Source organism: Rhinopithecus bieti, unplaced genomic scaffold, assembly GCF_001698545.2.
Source record: "Rhinopithecus bieti isolate Rb0 unplaced genomic scaffold, ASM169854v2 scaffold_5216, whole genome shotgun sequence".
Taxonomy (NCBI): domain Eukaryota; kingdom Metazoa; phylum Chordata; class Mammalia; order Primates; family Cercopithecidae; genus Rhinopithecus; species Rhinopithecus bieti.
Window position 1 is genome coordinate 2,710,177 of NW_016805021.1, and position 25,169 is coordinate 2,735,345.

General features: G+C 38.1%; 1 protein-coding gene across 1 annotated transcript; it reads left to right on the forward strand.

Annotated features, from left to right (window-relative positions):
- The first annotated feature begins 587 nt into the window (after positions 1–587).
- Positions 588–13,528, forward strand: ZCCHC9 (zinc finger CCHC-type containing 9). Its single transcript, XM_017870937.1, has 5 exons — positions 588–982; positions 4,267–4,417; positions 4,643–4,735; positions 6,890–6,958; positions 12,935–13,528. Exons 1-5 carry the CDS (start codon positions 824–826, stop codon positions 13,051–13,053), a joined length of 591 nt encoding a protein of 196 aa, XP_017726426.1. The 5' UTR covers positions 588–823; the 3' UTR covers positions 13,054–13,528.
- The last annotated feature ends 11,641 nt before the right edge of the window (positions 13,529–25,169 follow it).

The following is a 25,169-nucleotide window of genomic DNA, read 5'->3' on the forward strand; positions in this document are numbered from 1 at the left end:
CACAGGGCTGGAAGTCGCTTATACCTTGATTAGTAAGAGAGGAAGCCTGGGATCACCCTGTGATAGTAAACACTTTTTTATGTTTTACTTATAACTCTGTCAGGAAATTTCAACAAACTTCATATTAAAGGACATGATTTCTGTATACTTAGTAATTTGCCATGCAAATTGTTGCATTGAAATGGCAGACTAAGCAAGACGATTGGGAGAAAATAGCTGTGGGACTTGAGGAAAATAAACAGGAAAACTGCAGAATGTGGAAGGAATAATTGCATTCATTATATTACTATCTGATTTATATTTTATGAAACAATTTGATTTCTTAATTTTTCAATTTTAAGCACAACTTTTTTAACTGGTATGGCAGCTTTTCTGGTAAGTGGTAGATTTATATTAGAAGCATGTCTGTGCAGCATATTATAGCATTAAATATGTATGTAGATATCTAACTGAAGTAAAAAGTGTTTTAATAATTAAAAGTTTAACGTATGGGCATATGTGAGATATAGTGATACAGCATGTCTCTTTAGTTTTGTTGTTTTTGTTGTTGATGACTAACCACCCATGCTTGTCTTAAAAATTGATAAGGTACCTCTGATGAAATTATGACCAGGTGGGCCCGAGTTAGTACCACATGTAACAAGAGACCCTTGCCTGCAACATCATGGGAGGACATGAAGAAGGGATCCTTTGAGGGAACAAGCCAAAACCTACCAAAGCATAAACAACTTGAAGCCAATAGGCTATCCCTCAAAATGATGCACCCCAAGCAAAACATAAAAGAAAAGAAAAGGAGTACTTAAATGAAGATGTGAATGGATTCATGGAATACCTAAGACAGAATTCACAGATGGTTCACAATGGGCAAATTGTAGCAACAGACAGTGAGGAAGTAAGGGAAGAAATTGCAGTTGCTTTAAAGAAAGACAGTCGACGGGAAGGAAGAAGATTAAAAAGACAAGCGGCAAAGAAAAATGCAATGGTGAGAGCATCGCTTCTACCATGTTATTTACTTTATTTAGCTGGAAACTATTCTTATACCCACATACAGATACATCTTAGCAGGATCTGGTTACCATTATGTCCCAGATTCATAGAGCATCATTTTAAGGACTAGTACTTTTTTAGCACATATATGCTAGGCACGTGATGTACTGGTTAATTATCACAACAACACAGCAAAGGTGATGGCATTATTCCCATATTATGGATGGCAAACACTGAAGTGCAGACAGATTAAATAACTTGTGAAAGCCACTTAGCTAGTAGCAGAGGTAAAATTCAAACCCAGCCTGACTTCAAAACCTATGTTATAGACCAGATGTGGTAGCCCATGCCCGTGATCCCAGCACTGTGGGAGGCTGAGGCAGGAGGATCACTTGAGCCCAGGAGTTAAAGACCAGCCAGGGCAACATAGGGAGACCCCATCTCTACCAAAAAAAAAAAAAAAAAAAATTAGCCAGGTGTGGTGATACACACCTGTGATCCCAGCTACTACTGCCAGCTGAGGCAGGAGGATTGAGCCTGGGAGGTCAAAGCTACAGTGAACCATGTGACCAACCGCTGCATTTCAGTCTGGGTGACAAAACGAGAGTTTGTCTTCCAAAAAAAACAAATCCTATCCTCACCTTCCAATAGCCCCTTTTTCAAATAAGCATGGAGAAAACGTCAAAATTATGAAGAAGATCAAGTACAACAGATTAAATGTGTGTGGGTCCCTATTACTTGGAAAGGATGTTCTTTATCTATGAAATACTGAAGCACAGGAAAGAGGTACATAGGAGCCACACTAGTTAGAGCAGAGTAATAGAATTAAAAGTCCTTGACACTCCCTAGTCATTGCTTCCTCCCTCCCCCATATTACATTCAGAGGAATGCTGGGGGCAGCAGGTTTCTTTCTGTAATGCCTAGCGCTAGATTTTAAAGTATGTCAGGCAAAGGGGATGAAATACTCGCTATAATTATTTTTCCCTTCTCTAAGTGAGTTTCCCAAGTCTCCCAGCACGCCACTTCATAAGAATGAAGACTTGTTGCTAGTTATACTTTTATTTTTTATTAGTATTACTATATGTAGAGCACTGTTTGCACCAATGCAGGCTTGAAATGTTAACAGCCTCTATAAATGTGTCTTTTGGCTATTGGCAAGATTAGTCTATGCATTGTTCTATTTAAAGATAATTATTTAGAGATAATACTGATGAAACATTCCTTATGGATAAATATGGATAGAAAGGATAACATTTCTATTGGTATCAGGATAGAGTTTTGTCTAAGTTAACTATTTTTAAATATTTTAAGTCATTTTAGTTTAGTTGACATAGGCAGTATGGTGAATTGCATACCATTTGAAGACATTTACTGTTATGATCTCTTAAGCATTATGTTTGTAATTAAGTGGGGAAGGATATTGTTTTTTAAAAAGGGGAGTGCTATATAAATAGTATATGGCTTGTTGTGACCTGTTGTTAATTTACTTCCTTGCTATTTTTTTAAATACCTTATACTAAGCATCAGTCCTTAAATGCTAATAAACTGATTATGCTATTGAAATTTACAATCAGCGCTTCACATTCCCATCTACATTAAACTTAAGGACCATTCAAAAATGTTGTAGTAAGTGATGATTAGGTTTTAAAGGAGAAGGCTGTGAACTAAGGCAGTAGTCTCAGCTTAATAGAGACCACTTTGACTTCACCAACAAGCCAAGACTTCCTATAGTGGTGATGCAGGTTTTAGCAGTAGCTTTTGCTGCATTTGTATAATAAATGCAGCTTCTTCTTTTTGGACCAGCTCATTCTAAATGTACAAGTTACTGAAGAATTTAAAGGGACTCATTCTTTTTCAATATTTTAGGAAAAAAGGACAGAGTTGCAAAATAAATGTTTTATTTTGCCGGTTGAATTTGCTTTTTTAAAAAACCTGTGCTTATTTTGAAAACATAATTAAATGACTATTTATTATCCAATAAATATATATATCTTTTTCCAGCTTAAATAAAATAGTTTAAATATCTGCCATTTTTGATTATGGTTGATGTTCTCATTTATTGCAGCAAAAAAATTCTTCAAATTTCTGTAAATAACTACCCATTGCTCAGTTTTATGTTGGAACCAAATAATTCATCTCAGAGTAAATTATTCCTTTAAAATGTATTGCGTATATATTCTAAAAATGAAACCTATTTCTGAATNATATATATCTTTTTCCAGCTTAAATAAAATAGTTTAAATATCTGCCATTTTTGATTATGGTTGATGTTCTCATTTATTGCAGCAAAAAAATTCTTCAAATTTCTGTAAATAACTACCCATTGCTCAGTTTTATGTTGGAACCAAATAATTCATCTCAGAGTAAATTATTCCTTTAAAATGTATTGCGTATATATTCTAAAAATGAAACCTATTTCTGAATATTAAAGAATGTGTATGGCCGGGCGTGGTGGCTCACGCCTGTAATACCAGCACTTTGGGAGGCTGAGGCGGGTGGATCACGAGGTCAGGAGATTGAGACCATCCTGGCCAACATGGTGAAACCCTGTCTCTACTAAGAATACCAGAATTATCTGGTCGTAGTGGCTCGTGCTTATAATCCCACCTACTTGGGAGGCTGAGGCAGGAGAATAATTTGAACCCGGGAGGCGGAGGTTGCAGTGAGCCGAGATCACGCCACTGCACTCCAGCCTGGTGACAGCGAGATTCCATCTCAAAAAAAAAAAGCGTATTTAGGGTACAAAACAAGGATATACTTTTTGCTATGAAATATATCTTATGGTTTGAATCATAACTTGAATGGAAACATTTGACCAAAATTGATTCAATTATGTAAACTTTAAAAAAAATTAATTTTTAAAAAATTTTGAGTATATAATTATACACAAATACAAATTTTGAGTGAATTTTTATAGCCACTGCCCATTTCCTATAGAAAACGCCATTTTTCTACTGCAGACATTCCAGTTATAAAATGAATAGTCCATATTTGCTCAATTCATTTAAGCAATTGCCTTCTACAAAGCCACATATATAACATTGTTCCTGAGATTGATAGATTTATCGATTGAGGTTTTCAAAAGCAAGGAAACCCTCTGATGGAAAGGACATCTCATTGTTTAGGAATGTATGAAACCTTTTTTCTACAAATAAAATATTGAGATTTCAGAAAAAGAGCTAAATAAGATGAGAAATGTTTTAAATATGTTTTTGATAACAATTAATAAAGTCACTGGTATAGTTTTGCAGTGTGCCAACCCACATTTTGTTTTCCCAGGTGTGTTTCCATTGTAGAAAACCTGGTCATGGAATTGCAGATTGCCCTGCCGCCCTTGAAAATCAAGACATGGGCACTGGGATATGTTACAGGTGTGGGTCCACAGAGCATGAAATAACCAAGTGTAAAGCTAAAGTAGACCCGGCTCTCGGTATGTGTTTCTTTCAGTTTTTTGCTTTGTTCATGGGGAAAGCCAATAAATAGGACCCTGGGTATATCTTTAACACAATTTGTTAAGAGTGTGCCACTTAGTATTTGGAAATCATATGAGATTAAATTTTAAGTTATGTAAAAATATTTTTTATTCAGTGTTAATGTGAATTTTATGACTTGCCATATGTATTGTCAACTGAATAGGAACTGTTGATTTTTACAGGCGAATTTCCTTTTGCAAAATGTTTTGTTTGTGGAGAAATGGGCCACCTGTCTAGATCTTGTCCGGATAATCCCAAAGGACTCTATGCTGATGGTAAGTACTGTTACCTTCATATAGCAGAAATGGTGAGTTATCGTGCAGTTGTGATTTAGTTTACACTCAATCAGTTCTTGAATAACTTCTTGAATAAATTGCAAAACCTTGAGAATTACATTATTTTTATCAAGTGCTATTATATGTACTGGGCTTTTTGTGCAGTTTGACTTCATATGTTAATAAAACAAATCAGAAAAAACTAAGGTGTGTATTTCCAACTGTGCTTGCTTCATCATTTGTGAGACTATTATACTTTTCTACTTTTAGACATAATAGAAGCAGAGGGATTATATATCTCTCAAGCTAATATGAGGTTTTTAAAATCGTATTATATATTCAGCCTCAGCCAGCATACCATTTTTGTGGAAGGGTGGGTACACGATTCAATACTGTAGTGATGTTTGCTTCTGAATTTTTTTTCTTAGTTATTTGTCTGGCATGGGATTATGTAGCTTTTTTCTCTTTAACTTGGGTAATTAAGGTTCACACAGTAAAGTCTATGCGGTCTAAAGCTTTAAGGAGGAGGCTGTTATCTGTTGACGTGGTGGCTGGTGCCATCAGGCTCTAGACATTTCTTGTGTCATGTCCTGGGTGTCCCCCTGGAGAAGTTCAGTGAAAAAGCGTAGCTTTTGGAGTTGGTCAGACTTGGGTTATAGTGCCAGCACCGCCACTCACTAGCTCGGGGGCTTTGGCCAACTTACCAAACTCAATCTCAGTTTCCTCAGCTATAGAATGGAGCTGATAAAACTATATTTTATTGATTCTAAGATGCACAGTTTTTCAATTTTAATCCCTTGGAAATCAGAATGTATCTTACCATTGGTGGGTCCCACATAATTGACAGCTGTTTTTCTTTCTGAGAGGTATGTGCAATAATGATACATCTTATAATCAATGGTGTCTTAGAGTTGATGAATTATGATATTTGCCTAAAGAGTTTTTAATAAAGATTAAAGTATATTATTCAAGTGCTTCTTTTTCACTATGGCATATAAAGAAGCCAGGGCCTGAAAAATGCTCAGGTGCATTTCAGTTTTGAGCTTATAAAAATGGGTAGTTAACATGACGAGTGAGCAAAAATGGCTTTCACTGGTCAACCAAAGTGACTAGATGTAAAAAAAAAAAAAGATTTAATGCAGCAAGGAGAGTAGATCCCATAGATGTGAAAATTTGGCCAGATTAGCCTGTGTGTACTTTGATTTTATAACTTGTAATCTTTTGTTTACAATAAGGGGCTTTCTGTGACTTGTTTTAATTTAGAACACTTTGGTAGCAATAGAAATACTGGATACATTTTTGTATGGTACATTTGATGTATATAGAATTAGTACTTTGTTTTAAGAGGTAAAGCATTATGTCAGGGGAAAAGTAGGGTGGGTTTCCAAATTTGCATTTTTTATATTGAAAATAAAGTCAAGATTTGGGGAAAAAAGAAAATTCAGCCAGATTTGTATCTTTGTATTTGATTAGGTCATTTTTCTAAGTCACTTAACATTTTGAGCATAATCAAAATAATGCTTGACCATTAAGCAACAGTGTTTGATCATTAAGTGAAAGACTTATTTTAGAAAGCACATGTGTTGTGATTCACAATTCTGAAATGTTTAAAGTAGGCAGATGGGCATTTTTATAGGGTTAGGGTGCCTGGCCAATGGAAGGCACTGAAACAAAAATTAACTTTATTTCTTTTGTAAATGCTTACCCACATCTGATCTGTACAGTAGAATAGTAGTTTCTAATCTGTTTTTGGGCCATTGACAGAGAATCTGACATGCTATTCAGGAAAGAGCATCTGCTTACAACTTTTATTTACAGGTCCAAGGGTTCACAGACTCTTGACTGTCTAAGCATTAAGATCCAGGCTTCTGTGCAATAGCTCTTGAACAAGTGCCTTCCATCATAACTCTTTTTCCTACTTCTCAAGGCCAGGTGCAAGAAGCAGTGGGTGGGTACAATTTACTGCTCTGTGAGGTTAAAAGGAATGGAGAATGAATTCTTAATATGAATAGTGGCACCTCCCTATGTTCCTGGTCTAGCTACCTTTACAACTGACAAGGTTGTGAGGATCCAGTAAGATGTGAAAGTGCTTTGAGATGTTAAAAACCCCATGTAAATATGAGATGGTATTCAGTGGCTTTGCTCTTTCAATAGGTGGCGGCTGCAAACTTTGTGGCTCTGTGGAACATTTAAAGAAAGATTGCCCTGAAAGTCAGAATTCAGGTGAGATCTCTGGGCCTCTACTTAGAAGGGCTGAGGTTAATATTTCTCTGCATTTTATTCTGCACTTATTATGAATAACTCATTGGGATGCTAATGATTTTAAGACCTGTTTTCCTACTGTAGCAATCACTTAATCTCTGTCAGCAACAGATGCACATCGTACTGAGTAACTGAATAGGTGGGGAAAAAAGTGACCAGTAAGCCTTAGGGGACCCTAAGACATCTTATTCATAAGCATTTATATTTGCTAACTAATGAATTTAATATAATAGAGCCAATTCTGTTACTTAAGAAAAATATGAATTCACTAAGAGAAAATAAAAAATATGAAATAACTTTCCATAGTCTTAATATTGAGTGTCCTCATGTATGCTTTGCTTTGTATGTACCTAAAAGATTCAGAGTTGATTGCAGAAACTACCAAAAATATTAAAAATGTGTTATCTACACAGAATCTGGCTATTTTCTTCCTGATGAAATACTAGCCTTATTCATCAAAAACTTCAGAGATGTTCACTATACCTATGGCAGACTTTTGAGGAAGTGGAGATCATTATTACATTAGTTTGCCTGGACTAGAATGATGATAATCCTGTGTGAAGGCAGGCAAGAAGGCAGTAGGATAGCCCAGCAGTGCTTCTTATGGAAAGAGCACATTTCTTTTTATTTCACATAGTTACAACACTACACAAATAAGTCTGCTCATTCTTACTTCTTATCCCTAACATTTAAATTTGAAAACCAAGAGTTCTTGTTTACAAGCTTGTTTAGAAGATAGTCTTTAGTACATTGTAGGCAGTGAGATTGAAATGATGAAGTGGAATTTGAATTCTCCCTCCTGGGAGGATTGCCACTTCCCAAATGACAAGACTGACAAGCAGATGTTGTATAATTTCACAGGTAGAATCTTATGCATTTAAAACTGATGCTTCATAAGCCTTGCTGTTTACAGACTCTTGGAATTCATTGACTCTGTAATGATGAACTCTGGGAAAGAATGAAAGAGCTTTCTCATCAATTCGTGCATTGCAAAGTAGTTGCTGGATTTCCCTAATTGGGATGAGAAATTGCCTGTGGTACTCTGAAATCAAGGGTTATAATCAATTACAGAATTGCTCACTTTCCTTTAGTGATGGAGTCTTCCCTCCTTGTGATTATTCATGTCAAAATGAGTTCCTTTCCAAAACCAGTAACAATCTGAGTGCATGCATTTGATTACTGTTTTCTCATATTCTGATTTTCTATTCCTTTANTAAAATTGAACACATGATGAATGGTATTAGCCACCTGTAGGTCTGACCCACCCTGGGAGCTGGCATATAAATGGCTATCTGAACCAGAGTCTCCAGCTGCCAATCAGGAAGCCATGGAATTGATGATGCTACTGTAAGTTGATATGGAAAGAAACAGAAAGTCAGACTTTCCCAGTACAAATAATGCTCAACTTATAATGGGGCTGTGTACTGATAACCAATCATAGGTCAAAAATATCATAGATTGAAAATTTAATACCCCAAGAAACCCATCATAAAATAGAAATATAGTAAACTGAACCATTGTAAATTGAGGACTGTCTGTGTTTTTTAGCCCAGTTTAAGGAAGGAAGACCTTGTAATTGGTGGACATAAGCATTCAGTTCACTAGACTGAGGCTCTGCTTGGTGGCAGAATAGTTCAGTAGGCTTTACCACAGTGTGCATGAGATATGTAATTTCCTCCACTATCATTATGGGACAAGGTTCCCAGGTGTTGACATATATGGAGCTGTATATCTGCCAGTCACAAGGATCAAATTTGTCTCTTCTCTTTCTCTTGATTCCACAATAATCAGTCACAAGGTGCTGCCTGTGTGTGTGTGAGGTCCTATCTGAAAAAGCCTGTTGGCCTTCCTTTGAGAAAGAAATTTGACAGTGACTTCTTTCAGTTTCTTCCTAACCATTGCTCTTTCTTGTCACCAACAGAGCAGGGCCTGTTTTCCCCAGGCTTCTCTCTGTCCATTTAGGTTATGTGAATGAGTCTGAAATGTCCAAATATCCTAAACATGTTTTTGGATGTATGAGATATGCCTTGAAATCCAAAGTATAGGATACTGGTACCATCTTTCCCACACATAGGGCTCTTAGCACTTTACAGCTCAATTTTCTGCTTAAAAGGGTGCCGCTTACAAACCAGCAAATACAGCAAGTGACTAATTAGCCAAATTAATGAGGGCTTGTTTACTTGAAGCCCCCAGTGCCCTTGGAACTTGGGATGTTTCATTATTACAATCTGCAAGTGGTTTCCTGCAATTAATTTTTAACATACGGCTCTTGCCTCTTCTCAGTAACATCTAATATCCTAATACTTTAGAGAGGTTTGCAAGATTTAACTCATTAATCCTCAAAAGGAACCACGGGAATACTGAAATAAAAAGGAATCATACTACTTTTTTTTGTCAACATTAATTTTGGCAGACTTTACGAATGTTGTCCTATAGGTCTAGGGGAAAATTGGTAAAGATCGGGTATTTAGGCCCATTCTGATAAAAGTGTAGAAAGGAAGAAACACAGGTGTGTGTCAAAGGAATTGCCATTTGCTACAGAATGAAAGATGAACAAACTAAAAACGTCAGTCCACTTCCTTCTAGCCTTTTATAGGGTCAGCTTATTAGAGACAAACCTAAATCTAACTAAGCACATGAAAGTAAACAATCAAAAACAAAGACAAATATTGAAAACAGCAAAAGGAAAGTCATTTATCACATACAAGGGATACTTAATAAGATTAACAGCTGATTTTGCAGCAGAAAGCTTGGAGGAGAGAAGGCAGTGGGATGACATATTTAAAGTGCTAGCAGGAAAAAAGTTAAAGAATTCTGTTTCTGGCAAAATTGTTCTTCAAAAATAAAAGTGAACTTAACATATTCCCAGATAAACAAAACCTAAAGAAGTTCATTGCTAATGGACTTTCCCTACAAGAAATGCTAACAGGAGTCCTTCAGGCTAAAATAAAATGAAACTAGACAGTAACTAGAAGCCATATGAAGTAAGATATAACTCTGGTAAAGGTAACCACAAAGGTAAACATACACACTAGAATTACTGTGTTTTTGGTTTGTAACTTCTTTTGGTTTTCTATATAATTTAGAAGACACATACATAAAACAGTAATTATAAATTCTATGTTAAGGGACATGAAATATGTAAGTATAAATTTTGTGACAATAACAACTTGGTGGAGACAGAAAAGTATAGAAACAGAGGTTTTGTATTCTATTAAAGCTTAGTTGGTTTCAATTCAAACTAGATTGTTATAGACTTAGTATGTTAGTTATAATTTCCATGGTAACTACTAAGAAAATAACTTTGAAAATATAAAAAAAAGAAATGAGGAGAAAATAAATAGTACCCTAGAAAAAAGTGAATCAAACACAAAAGAAGATAGTATTGGAAGAATTGAGGAACAAAAAAAACATGAAACATATAGAAAACAAATAGCAAAATGGCAGAAGTACTCCTTCCTTATCAGTAATCACTTTAATGCAAATGAATTAAACTCATCAGTTAAAAGACAGAGACTGTCACAATAGATTTAAAAGAAGCTTGTAGTAAGGTGTACATGTAAAGCACGTGAAGAAGTAAAGTAAGCATCTCCAGCTCACTCAGAAGGGAGAGCTTATTATTGTATTGATGACTGAATTCTAATCCATCTCAAATTATCAGTTCCACTTTTGCTTCAAACTTAACGATTTTAATAATTCTATCTTTGTATTTTGATAAAAGCCAATCTCATATATTTGGGGCTAAGCTACTATCTTAGTTCATTTTGTGCTGCCGTAACAGAATACCTGAGATTAGATAATTTATAAAAAACATAAATTTGTTCTCTTACAGTTCTGGATGCTGGGAAGTCCAAGATCAAGGCTCTGGCATCTGGTGGGGGCTTTCTTTCAGTGTTCTTACAAGGCAGAGGAGCAGAAGAGAGAGAACTCATTTTCACAAGCCCCTTTCACAAGACATCATGACCTATATAACTCCCCAAAGGTTCCACCATCCAACACTGTTGCAACGAGGATTCAGTTTTCAGCATAAGAATTTCAGAGGGGATACATTTGGATCATAGCAGCTACAATATGGTATCAAGTTTGGGATGAATATTCCCAAGAGAGAAAAGGTTTTTTTCTTTTCTTTTTTTCTTCTTTTTACTATCAACCAGCCAAGTAGTATTTTTAAAACATGGCATCAACATGTTAAGCAAATTTATATTTAAGAAACAGTGGAGGAGATGTAAAAAGGAAGAGCTGACATCATTAGATGAATGGAAACATCAAGAACAAAAGAAAGATGCAGAGTGTGTACATGCCCATTATTCACTCTGAATGTAGAAAGAATAGGTTTTGAGATAGTCTTCAATGAAAGGGAGCCTCGTTTGTTGACTTGTGTGGAAAAAAGCATATTCCTAGTGCAGGAAGGAGGTAAAATGGGTGTTGGGTAGAATATAGCTTTGGAAGTTAAGAAGCAAAACAAGCTATGTAGTCCATCTCTCCTTGCAATGAGTGACAAACTCAAGTGCTTTGAGAAAAGAAGCAATGAGCTCACCCTGAAATATTTGGATTTATACCTAACACTAAGGAAGACAAATAATAAACTGTTAGTAGCCTAATAACTCTGATGTGGTTTGGCTGTGTTCCCACCCAAATTTCATCTTGAATTCCCGTGTGTTGTGGGAGGGACCTGGTGGGAGGTAACTGAATCATGGGGGCAGGTCTTTCCCATGCTGCTCTCGTGATAGTGAATAAGTCTCGTAAGATTGGACAGTATCATAAAAGAGGGTGGGGGGCTCCCTGCCCAATCTCTCTTTTTGCCTGCTGTCATCCATTCAAGATGTGACTTACTCTTCCTTGCCTTCCACCTTGATTATGAGAATTCCCAGCCACGTGGATCTGTAAGTACAATTAAACCCCTTTCTTCTGTAAATTGCCCAGTCTCAGATATTTCTTTTTCATCAGTGTGAAAACAGACTAATACAAACCCTCTCCTCTAATTTTTTTGATGCATCATCTTCCCAAGATGTTTCTCTGTAAAAACACTTTGATGAATCCATTGATAAAAGTATAAAATGTAAGCTCCGCTATGGTCTAAATGTGTCTAATTTTGTGTCTCCCTGAAATTAATATGTTGAAACTGAATCCCCAATGTGGTAGTATTAAGAAGTGGGCTCTCGAATGCCGCAGGAGGGTGGTCTTTCCTGGCTTGCTAACTCGACTGCTCTGGGGGATTCGTGCGCGGTACCTCTGATGAAATTATGACCAGGTGGGCCCGAGTTAGTACCACATGTAACAAGATACCCTTGCCTGCAACATCGTGGGAGGACATGAAGAAGGGATCCTTTGAGGGAACAAGCCAAAACCTACCAAAGCATAAACAACTTGAAGCCAATAGGCTATCCCTCAAAAATGATGCACCCCAAGCAAAACATAAAAAGAAAAAGAAAAAAGAGTACTTAAATGAAGATGTGAATGGATTCATGGAATACCTAAGACAGAATTCACAGATGGTTCACAATGGGCAAATTGTAGCAACAGACAGTGAGGAAGTAAGGGAAGAAATTGCAGTTGCTTTAAAGAAAGACAGTCGACGGGAAGGAAGAAGATTAAAAAGACAAGCGGCAAAGAAAAATGCAATGGTGTGTTTCCATTGTAGAAAACCTGGTCATGGAATTGCAGATTGCTCTGCCGCCCTTGAAAATCAAGACATGGGCACTGGGATATGTTACAGGTGTGGGTCCACAGAGCATGAAATAACCAAGTGTAAAGCTAAAGTAGACCCGGCTCTCGGCGAATTTCCTTTTGCAAAATGTTTTGTTTGTGGAGAAATGGGCCACCTGTCTAGATCTTGTCCGGATAATCCCAAAGGACTCTATGCTGATGGTGGCGGCTGCAAACTTTGTGGCTCTGTGGAACATTTAAAGAAAGATTGCCCTGAAAGTCAGAATTCAGAGCGAATGGTCACAGTCGGTCGCTGGGCAAAGGGAATGAGTGCAGACTATGAAGAAATTTTGGATGTACCTAAACCACAAAAACCCAAAACAAAAATACCTAAAGTTGTTAATTTTTGATAACAACTAGCACTATCATTAGTTACCACCTCATCATTACTTTCTAAACCAGGCCCACTTCACGAGTTAGAATTGAGCTCCCTTGTAGCCAGGACTATACTGTAGATATCAGTATGATCTGGGTGTGGTCGAAAACAATTTTGTTTATTCTGTCCATCAAATTGTACTTCTACCACTGTTTGGAGAAGATTGAAGAAAAGAATAAGATGATTAAATGGATTCTCTAAAAGAACATATTTTAAGAGACAGAACTTAGACATAACCAAGTAGTTGTATACCTGATTGTAACAATCATCTTTTATAAAAGGAAAATTATGCATAAATGTAAAACACTCCTAAACAAAGGGTACAAATGAATTTTTGGTTATATCATTTTCTTGGCTCAAAGTATCAAATTTATTATTATAATAGAAATTTATAAGTTGCTAGAAAGTCTATGTTTTAAAATATGGAATAAAATGCATTTTCTATTGCTTGTTTTCTGAATACTTGATTCTTGATTGAAATAGCCATTGTTCGTTAATATCCATGTAACAATCCCTTTGGAAACAAGATTTTTTATGAATCCTAGATGAGAATAAACAGGGATTTGGTTTTTGTTTTAGTTTTGACATAAAGGATTACAAGTTACTAAAGTTAAAATTGAAATACCTCAACTTAACAGCAGCTCTTTTTTGCCCTTGATTTTCAAGAGAGAAATTCTAGCCAAAAATCAGTTTTCATTACTTAACCAGAATGACGGCACATAACAGACTGTATAATAAACTTAATAGCATTTTGTTCACATGTTTTAGATGAGTCAGAGTGAGAGGGAAATATCACCATAATGGAATTAGAACTCTAATCAGAGACCCATTAGCTTCTTTGTTTGATTTCATGAATTCATGCATACTTAATACATATATTTCACAAGGCTTAACACTACCATTGTACTGTATAATGGAATGACTCTAGTGGTTTTGTGTTTCATTTCAAATTTTACCTGATTGAATCCATTTGTAACTAAAGGAAACAGCTGTGATTAGTTACTGATGCCTCAAAAGCAAAATATTTACCAAATAAGAAACACTTTTCTCTGTTTTCATATCTGTACAACTCTACAGTTCTAGTCTTAATAGGAGCTGTTCTTTTTTTTCAGTGTGAGAGGAAAACATGATGACAATACTGCTCAGCATCCCAGAGCTTAAGGAAATGAGTGTCATTTAGAAGGAATTGCACAAGCCATGCAGCTGGAAAAGGACAGTAATGCTGCCTTAGTCATCTAGTCTGAACACACCCAGATTTATTTCACCTGTCCCATCAGGAGCAGAAGGCTTTGTAGAGTCTGCAGCCTGTCAGCTGAAAGTTAGGTCTAATGCTTTTTGTAGTCTTCAGTGCAAAGATGTTGGTATCCATTTTGCCTTTCTTGGATTACTTTGTGTGTGTGTGCGCGCATATAATTTTTTTTTTTTTTTTTTGAGATGGAGTCTCGCTCGTCACCTAGGCTAGAGTGCAGTGGCACGATCTTGGCTCACTGCAACCTCCGCCTCCTGGGTTCAAGCGATTCTCCTGCCTCAGCCTACTGAGTAGCTGGGATTACAGGCATGCACCACCACGCTGGGCTAATTTTTAGTACAGATGGGGTTTCATTATGTTGGCCAGGCTAGTCTGAAACTCTTGACCTCATGATCTGCTCGCCTAAGCCTTCCAAAGTGCTGGGATTACAGGCATGAGTCACTGTGCCCGGCCTACTTTGTTTATATTTTAATGATCTATAAATATTAGGCAGTGAAGTCATTAGAAATAAATTGCAGGTACTGAATGTAGCATTAAACATGTGTACGGACACTGAAAGGAATGCACCAGAGGTAGAAATCCTGAGAGATGCTGAGTGTTTCTTAAAAGGAACTATAGACATTGGTTATTTTCTTAGCTAAAAATGCCTAAAGAGGAAGGCAAACAATGTATTCATTCATCTTGTATGTTTCCCAAGCACTACTATGTTCCTGTTACTCTTATGCACTTCAAATTGTGGCAGTCAACAAGACAGACAAGGCCACATGCATTATAATGGGGCTGAATAATGGACAGGAGACTTAGGAAAAATACCAGCAAGAAATGTTTTATTACAATCCTAAAATATTTTTTGAATCCCCTAAGACTTTAAAAAAAATTTTTTAGATGGGGTCTTACCCTGTCACCCAGGCTGGAGTGCAGTGATGCAATCATAGTTCACTGAAGCCTCAAACACCTGGGCTCCAGCGATCCTCCCTTCTCAGCCTCCTGGGCTGCTGGAATTACAATAGGCACGAGCCACTACACCCAGCTGAATCCCTTAGTCTTTAGCGCTCCTTCAGTCTTCTGTAAATTTCATCTCTTCTTACAAACTTATCTTTCACTTTTACATAAATGACTCCTAAATCTCCAGCTAGCCCTAAAATCCCAGGGTTCAGTCCTGTCTTTCCACCTGCCTGCTGGATGTTCCTACTGGGATGCTCCACTGATACCTCAAATTCAATATGGCTTTAAACAGTCTCACTTTCCCCGGGGAAAAAAAAATGAGTTTACCTTTTTGTCTCTTTTTTCACTACAATTACATTCCAAACCATGAGGCCTGAATCTCAAGTTGCTCTTTCCTTGACATTTCCTCCAGTCCCCACAGCGACACCCCCTTATTTCCTCCAGGCATCTGCTATGACCAGCTTGAGTCTTTCTATGACCATCCTTATGGGAAGGAGCAGCTCCTTCCTTCCTCATCCCAATACCTAACACTATAGCTTTATTTGTTCCCTCTCTACCAGATTATAGGTTACATAAGGGCAGGAATTTTGATTCTTGTTCATTGCTATATCCCTAGAAATGCTTAGAATGTGGAAACCATTTGCATTCGTTGAATGAGTTAATTCAATGAATAGGTGATATAAAAGAAATCAACAGAGATGATGCAAGTGACTGGGTAGCTACCTTAGATTGGATAATCAAGGGAAGGCCTCTGTGGACATTTTTAAGCTAAAATCTGAATGACACAAAGGAACCAGTCATGAGTTAGCCAAAACCCCTCAAGAGAGAATGAGTTTGCCATATTTGAGGGACAGAAAGGAGTGTAGCTGAAGCCTAGAGAAGGGCTGCATCAGGGCTATTCTAACCACCCTATTTAAAATAGAATCTGTATCTCATCCTAACACTGGCACTCCTGGTTCCCCTTAATTTGCTTTATGTTTTTCTGTGTCACTTATCACCTTCTACCATATTAACTTATTTATTATATGTGTCATTTATGTCCCATCTCTCTGCTAGAAAATAATCTCCATGGGGGGGGGGGGGAATTCTTGTCTGTTCACTGATATACCCCAAATGCCTAAAAAGCGCTTAGCACATAGGAGACCCATAATATGTATTTAACAATACATTTGACGAGGTCAGAGAGGAGGTGGGGGCAAGATCACATTGGAAAATTTAGGAAGCCATTGGAAAGTTTTGGTTTTCTTCCCCTAACAGCTTTATTGAGATATAATTCACATAGGATAAAATTCACACTTCTAAAGTGTACAACTGACTTTTAATCTAGTCAGAGTTATACAACCATCACCATTAATTCCAGGACATTTTATCACCCCATCGACACCCAATACCCATAAGCAGTCGCTCCCTATCCCTTCCTTCCCCCAGCTACTGGCATCTACTGATTTACTGTCTCTGTAGAGTTGCCTGTTCTGGACATTTTATGTAAATGAAATCATACAATATGCGGTTGTGATTGGCTTCCTTCAGTTAACATGATGTTTTCAAGATTCATCCATAATAATCCATTGTCTAGATATTCCACATTTGATTCATCAGTTGACGGGCATTTGAGTGTTTTCCACTTTTTGGTTATTATTAACAATGCTACTGTAAACATTTGTGTATAATCTTGTGAGGACATGTTTTCATTTCTCTTGGATATATACCTAGGAGTATATATCTAGACTATTTTTCGAAGTGACTATACCATTCGATAATCCAACCAGCAATGTATGAGAGTTTCAATTCTCCACATCCTTGGCAACATTTGATTTTGTTTCTCCTTTTTATTTTCGTCATCCCAGTGGGTGTAAAGTGGAGTCTCATTGTGGTTTTGATTTGCATCCCCTAATGATTAATGATGTAGAACGCCTTTTCATGTGCTTATTGGCCATTTGTTATGTGATCTCTGCAGAAATGTCCATTCAAATACTTTTCCTGTATTTTTTAATTGGGTTGTTATTTATTGCAGAGTTGAAAGGGCTTTATTTATTCTGTATACAAATTCCTTATCAGGTTTATGATTTGCAAATGTTTTCTCTCATTCTGTGGTTTGTCATTTCACTTTCTTGATGGTGTCCTTTGAGGCACAAAAATTTTTAATTTTGATGGAGTTCATCTTATTTGATTTTTCTTTTCATCCTTGTGTTTTTGGTGTTATCTTTGATGTCACATCTAGGAAACCACTGCCTAACCCAAGTGTATCAGTCTGTTCCCACACTGCTATAAAGAACTACCCGAGGCTGGGTAATTTATAAAGAAAAGAGGGTTAGACCAGATGCAGTGGCTCACGCCTATAAAAATCCCAGCACTTTGGGAGGCTAAGGTGGGCGGATCACCTGATGTCAGGAGTTCAAGACCAGCCTCGCCAACATGGTGAAACCCCAACTCTACTAAAAATACAAAAATTAGCCAGGCACAGTGGTGGGCACATGTAATCCCAGCTACTCAGGAGGCTGAGGCAGGAGAATCACTGGAACCCAGGAAGCAGAGGCTGCAGTGAGCCAAGATCATGCCACTGCACACAAGCCTGGGCAAGAAAGAGAGACTCCATCTCAAAAAAAAAACAAAAGAGGTTTAATTGACTCACAGTTCCACAGGCTGTACAGGAAGCATGGCTGAGAGGTCTCAAGTAACTTACAATCATGGCAGAAGGTGAATGGGAAGCAGGCATAATCTTTACATGGTGGACCAGGAGAGACAGAGTGAATGGGGAGATGCTCTACACTTTCAAACAACCAGATTTTATGAGAACTCTGTCACGAGAACAGCAAAGGAGAAGTCTGCCCCGACGATTCAATCACCTCCCATCAGGCCCTTCCTTCAACACTGGGAATCACAATTTGGCATGAGAGAGGTGGGGACATAGAGCCAAACCATATCACCAAGGTCTGGTTTTCTTCTGAGTTTTATATTTTTAGTTCTTATACTTAGGTTCACATTTTTTTTTTTTTTTTTTGAGACAGAGTCTGTAGCCCAGACTGGAGTGCAGTGGCGCAACCTTGGCTCACTGCAACCTCCATCTCCCAGGTTCAAGCCATTCTCTCACCTCAGCCTCCCAAGTAGCTGGGACTACAGGCATGCTGTACCACACCTGGCTAACTTTTGTATTTTTAGTAGAGACAGGGTTTCACCATGTTGGCCAGGCTAGTCTAGAACTCCTAACCTCAGGTGATCTGCCCACCTCGGCCTCCCAAAGTGCTGGGATTACAGGTGTGGACCACTATGCCTGGCCCATAATTCAATTGTAATTACTTTTTTGTTTATGACTGGAGGTAGGGAATCCAACATCAAGTTTTGCAAGTGGATATCCAGTTTTCCCAGCACTGTTTGTTGAAAATTTTAGAGTATTCTTTCTCCATTAAATTGTTTTGGTTTTCTTTTTGAAATCAATTGACCACAAATATAATAGTATATTTTTGGACTCTCAGTTCTATTCCAATGATCCTTATGTATATCCTTATGCCAGTACCACACTGTTTTGATTACTATAGCTTTGTACTAAGTTTTGAAATCAGAACGTGTAAGTCCTCAAACTTTTCAAGTTTATTTTCTCTTCTCTATTTTCCCTTACATTTCCATATGAATCTCACAGTGAGTATTAGTTCATCAATTTCTGCAGAAAAGCCAGCTGCAATTTTGATAGGGATTGTGTTGAGTCTGTAGATGAATTTGGGGAATATGGCCATCTTAACAACATTAAGTTTCCTGATCCATGAACATAGAGGTCACGATTCTCCTTATTTCCTTTTTTTACCTAGCTTCTTGTTTGCCTCAACTGGTGTCAATCCATCAGGCAGCTATGATGTTAAACAATTGCTGCTGATTGTTTTCTACAACACTGTGGAGATGGGGCTGTTTGCACTAAATAAGTGCTAAATCAAAGACAACCTTTAGAAAGAGGCTTTTCCAGAGAGCTGCCAAGCAGGAAAAACAGTGATCGTTTTCTGGGGATGTTTTTTGGGGAGAGCTCCAATTTCCCCATTCCCACCCCACCCCACCCAGTGGCTACTAGGCTGCTATTTTTCACAGCAACTGTAATTATGAGGTTGCTGATTTTCAAAACTACTTAGAACTTGCTGGAGAAGAGAGTGGGAATAGGGCAAGTTGAAATGCTACAAAACTCATGTTTTTACTGAGATTCAGCCGCTTTTCTTGAATAAACAATCCTTGTATTGTTGCAAGCCTTTGGTTCACTTCCAGAGTTCTGAAAAAGCTTATTTTGATAATTTTTGCTAATGTTTTTGTTACTATTATGAAAGAGGTTCCAGTTCACTATTCTGGATGTGCTTCTCCCTGTTGGAAAGTTGTTGTTGTTTCTCAAATAACAACTGTATCATGATATAATTCACATATCATATGATTGACTATTTAAAGTGTATAATTCAATGGTTTTAGTATATTCACAGAGCTAAGCAACCATAACCACAATCAATTTTAGAGCATCTTCCTCACTTTCAAAAGAAACCCATACCAAGCTGGGCGCAGTGACTCACGCCTGTAATCCCAGCACTTTGGGAGGGGTCTAATTATCCAAAAGTGGATAATCCATCCACTTTGGGGTGGATTATCTGAGGTCAGGAGTTCGAGACCAGCCTGATCAACATGGAGAAATCCCATCTCTACTAAAAATACAAAATTAGCTGGGCATGGTGGCACATGCCTGTAGTCCCAGCTACTCGGGAGGCTGAGACAGGAGAATCACTTGAACCTGGGAGGTGGAGGTTGCGGTGAGCTGAGATGGCGCCATTGCACCCTAGCCTGGGCAAAGAGAGCAAAACTCTGTCTCGAAAAAAAAAAGAAAGGAAGAAACCCATACCTATTAGCAGTCATTCATCCTTTCTATCCCCAATGCTCACAAACACCCTGCCCACCCTACCTTAAGCAACCACGAACCTACTTTCTTTATTTAAAGATTTGCCTACTCTCCTCATTGGGGAGTTTTAAGCTAGGAAGTGACATGCTGGTGACAAGCCTTTTAAAAACAATATTCTGGCTGCTATATGGAGAATAAATTGTAGGAGTACAAGAGTAAACACAGAGAGAGAAATTAGGAAGCTCTTGTAGTGAGAAATGATAGTGTCTTAGACTAGGGCGGTGAATGCGAATATATAGAGAGAGAAATGGACATAAATTTTGTTTCAGGCAGGAAGGTGAACCTCCAATTTGTCTTACCACTGAAAATACACCCCCAAAATGTGGAATGCATTTATTTTTCAATCTCCTTAAAAGCATAACTGAGTTTATGAGTGTATAGAACCTACAGAGGCCAAATATTAAGTGAATGCAGGCACTTCAGAAGACAATCCAGTGCTGAAGCTGAGGGTGTCTGCTGAATCCTAAAAACTTTGAGCTGCCTGGGGACAGAAAATAAAGTCAAGGGCCTACGTACCATGGGCGGTATGGCTGAAGACCTTTGCATAAAGCAGAGACCAAAGAGCTATACTATCCTCAGTGTAAGAGTGAACAAGAAATAAGCTTGCCCTAAAGAAGACAGGAAGAAAACTTATTGCCTGTCTCCACTTCGGCATTGGGTGGCAGGGGAAAAAATTGTCCACTATCACCTGAGTTTTCAGTCTTAATTCATACTGCTTGTATGGTCAAATTGACCTCAACTTCAGATCTTCATTAAAAAATCTGCCAGGAACTGGCAGAATCATCACCATCCTTTCTGGCAGCCCTTGACCACAACCTAGGTCTCAAAGAATTCACACAAAATTCAAGGGACCAGACTTCATGATAAAATCACAAAAACACAAGAAAATATATCATGAATAAGAACCAGCAGCAGCAACGAATAGTGAAATTAGTCCTGCAAACATTTCAGGTTTGGGAATTATTAGACAAAATATAAACAAGTATGCTTTGTGTTTTGTTTTGTTTGGGCCACTATAACCAAATACTATAAACTAAACCAGATGGCTTATAAACAACAGAAATTTTTATTTCTTACAGTTCTGGAGACTAAAAAGTCCAAGATCAAGGTGCCAACAGATTCAGTGTCTGTGAAGGCCAGCTCTCTGGTTCAATAGATAGTGCCTTCTTGGCCGGGCAAGGTGGCTCACATCTGTAATCCTAGCACTTCGGGAGGCCCAGTTGGGTGGATTGCTTGAACCCAGCAGCTCAAGACCGGCCTGGGCAACGTGGCAAAGCCCTGTCTCTACAAAAAATACAAAATGTAGCTGAACTTGGTGGCTTGTGCCTGTAGTCCCAGCTATTTGGGAAGCTGGGGGGAAAGGATTCCTTAAGCCTGGGAGGTCAAGGCTGCAGTAAGCTGAGATGGCACCACTGTACTCCAGTCTGGACGACAGACACAGAGCAAGACCTTGTCTCAAAAAAAAAAAAAAAACAACAACAACAGATAGTGCCTTCTTGCTGTGTCCTCACATGGTAGAAGGGACAAACTCCTTTGGGCCTCTTTTGTAAAGGCACCAATCTCACTGACAAGGGCTCAGCCCTCATGACCAAACTACCTCTCAAATGCTGTATTTTAATAGTATCACTTTGGGGTTTAGGATTTCAACACATGAATTTGGGGAAGACATAACATTCAGACCGTAGCCATTCATATATTTAAAGAAATTTTAAAAGTGGAAAACTTGGGCAAGGAACAGGAGATTGTTTAAAAAAAAAAAAAAAAAAAAAACCAAAAAAACTACCAGACTTAAAAAGTAACCAATAGAAACTTCTAGAAATGAAATATATAATTGAAATTGAAATTTTAATTTTAGGTCAAAAAAATGATAAAGTGGTCCGGGTGCAGTGGCTCACGCCTGTAATCCTAGCAGTTTGGTGGGGCTGAGGTGGGTGGATTGCCTAAGCTCAGGCGTTCAAGACCAGCTTGGGCAACATGGTGAAACCCTGTCCCTACTAAAATGCAAAATATTAGCTGGGCATGGTGGTGAATGCCTGTAGTCCCAGTTACCTGGGAGGTTGAGGCACAAGAATTGCTTGAACCTGGGAAGCAAATGTTGCACTGTGTGGAGATTGTGCCAATGCACTCCAGCCTGGGCAACAAAGCAAGACTCTGTCTCAAAAAAAGAAAAAAAAAAAAAAGAAGAAGGTGAACAGAACCCTGAACACTGAACACTGAACTGGAAGATAAATCTAAAGAAATTCAAATATACCACAGAGAGATGCTGAGATCGGTATATGTGAAAAGAGGTTAACAGACATTGAGGACAGAATGAGAAGGCCTCACAAATTTATAATAGAATGGGAAAAAGGCAATATTTTTTTAAATGGCCAAGAATTTCTCAGAATCATTGAGGCTTTTCTTTTTCCTTTCAGGAAACTCAATATATCCTGAGAAGGTTAAATAAGAAGACATACACAATTAGGCATTACAGTGTATTGCGAAACCATAAAATAAGGAGATTATTTTAAAGCATTCTGAGAGAAAATATATTACTTACAAAGAAGAACAATATTCTCTGTCATAGTAACAGTGAAAGCCAGGAAACACTGTATAATATCTTTAATATGCTTAGAGATAATAATTTTCAACCTAGAATTGTATGCTCACTGAACTATACTTAAAGATGAAAGACAATGCCAGGTGGGTGCTATAGGCCTATAGTCCCAGCTACTCAGGAGGCTGAGGCAGGAGGATTCTTTGAGCTCAGGAGCTCAAGGCCTGAACATAGTAAGGCCAGAGGAGGAGGAGGAGGAGGAGGAGGAGGAGGAGGAAGTAGAAGAGGGAGAAGGAGAAGAGGAAGAGGAAGGAGGAGGAGGAGGAGGAGGAGGAGGAGGAGGAGGAGAAGGAGAAGGAGAAGTCCCTCAAAGGTAAATTTTTAAAATGTACCACCAATAGCTCCTAAAGAAAATTCTCAATGTTATACTTTGGGCAGAAGTGAAGTTACATAAGATGTAAACTCTAAGATGCAAGAAAGAATGGTAAGCAAGCATACTGGTATATATGTAGACAAATTGAAATAAATATTACTAAAAGTATAAAAGTAATGTGTAACTTGTAAATAGTAGTATAAAGCTAAAGTATTACAAAATCCTTCTGTATTGTTCTTGTGAAAAGAAAAAAAAATACAAATAAATTTTAAACTTTTAGATTTTGTCCTGAGCTGGGGAAGACAAGTTTTATTCAAAGAAAATGTAATTGAATACCTATTATGTGCCAGGAAACATACTAACACTGGGGATACAGCAATGAATAAAATGAAAATTTTGGTTCTCATGAAGCTTACATTCTAATTGGGGATGACAGACAAAAAAAAATATAAAAGATATATGTATCTGGCATGGTGACTCATGCCTGTAATCCCAGCACTTTGGGAGGCAGACGCGGGCAGATCAAGAGGTCAGGAGTTTGAAACCACCAACATGGTGAAACCCAACCTATACTAAAAATACAAAAATTAACTGGGCACCTGTAATCCCAGCTACTCCAGAGGCTGAGGCGGGAGAATTGCTTGAAACCAGAAGGCAGAAGTTGCAGTGAGCCAAGATGGCACCATTGCACTCCAGCCTGGGCAACAAGAGGGAAACTCTGCCTCAAAAAAAAAAAAAAAAAGATACATGTTAGATAACAAGAATTAAACAGAAAAAGGGAATTTGGGGTGGGGGGTTGATTTTAAATAAGGGGCTTAGGAAAGGCCTCTTTTATAAGATAGGCTTTGAGGATAGACCAAAAGGAGGTGAGGGATGAGGGAGTAAGCCTTGATGTATTAGTCCATTCTCCCAGTACTGCTATGAAGAAATACCTGAGAGAGTAATTTATAAAGGAAAGAGGTTTAATTACTCACAGTTCTGCATAGCTGAGGAGGCCTCAGGAAACTTAAAATCATGGTGGAAGGAAAAGGAGAAGCAAGCACCTTCTTCACAGGGCGGCAGGATGGAGTGGGGAGCAGCAGGTGAAATGCCAGATGCTTATAAAACCATCAGATCTCGCGAGACTCACTCACTTTCATGAGAACAGCACGGAAGAATCCGCCCCATGATTCAATTACCTCCTCCACCTGGTCCTGCCCTTGACAGGTGGGGATTATAGGGCTTACAATTCAAGGTGAGATTTGGGTGGGGCCACAGCCAAAGCGTATCATCTTGGGTATCCTGAGGTAAGGGAATAGATAAATGCAATTATACTGAGGAATGAGCATGCCTGGTATTGCAAAAAGAAAAATAAAAAACACCAAAAAAACAAGACAGCAAAGAGACCAATATGGCTGGATAAGAATGAAGGAAAATCTAGTAAAAGATTGTATAGTCAACAAAGCTCAGATCCTGCAGGCTCTATCAGTTTCTGCTAAGTAACAATCACAAAATCTCAAAAGCATACAAGAATAACCATTTATTTAGCTCATGTCTGTGGGTCAGAGATCTAGGCTGGGCATGCCTAGACAGCCCTGCAAAACCTAGTTGGGCTTGTCCACATCCATCTGCAGTTCAGTTTGGGTTGGGCTGAACTAAGCTGGGCTCAGATGAAGCAGCTCTGTTCCACGTGTCTCTCTTCCCTTTCCTGGGACCATCAGACTAATCTTGGCATGTTTTTCTCATGACAGTGGCAGAGATGCAAGAAGGAAAGTCCGTTGCAAAAATACCTTTCAAGCCTTTGGTTGCATGTCTGCTAACATTGATGTGTCACATGGTCAAGTGACAAGAAGTAGGAAAGTATACTCCATTCATGAATGAAAGGTGATAGAATGAATAGTTCTGAATAGTCACCTAATCTACCACACAGACCCTTATAGATCATTATGAGACTGTGGCTCTTGCTCTGTGATATGCAAAATGGTTAATGGGTTTTGAGGAGAAATGTGACATGATCAGGTACTGGGTTGAAAGTAGAATGAAGAGAGGAGCAAAAAAGAGAAATGGGAAGATAGGTATATATATATATA

Excerpts from the sequence above, each read along its gene's own strand:
- ZCCHC9 (XM_017870937.1), top strand. The coding sequence starts at position 824 with ATGGAATACCTAAGACAGAATTCACAGATGGTTCACAATGGGCAAATT. Across the intron at positions 983-4,266 it reads CGGCAAAGAAAAATGCAATG|GTGTGTTTCCATTGTAGAAA; the intron begins GTGAGAGCATCG and ends TTGTTTTCCCAG. Across the intron at positions 4,418-4,642 it reads TAAAGTAGACCCGGCTCTCG|GCGAATTTCCTTTTGCAAAA; the intron begins GTATGTGTTTCT and ends TGATTTTTACAG.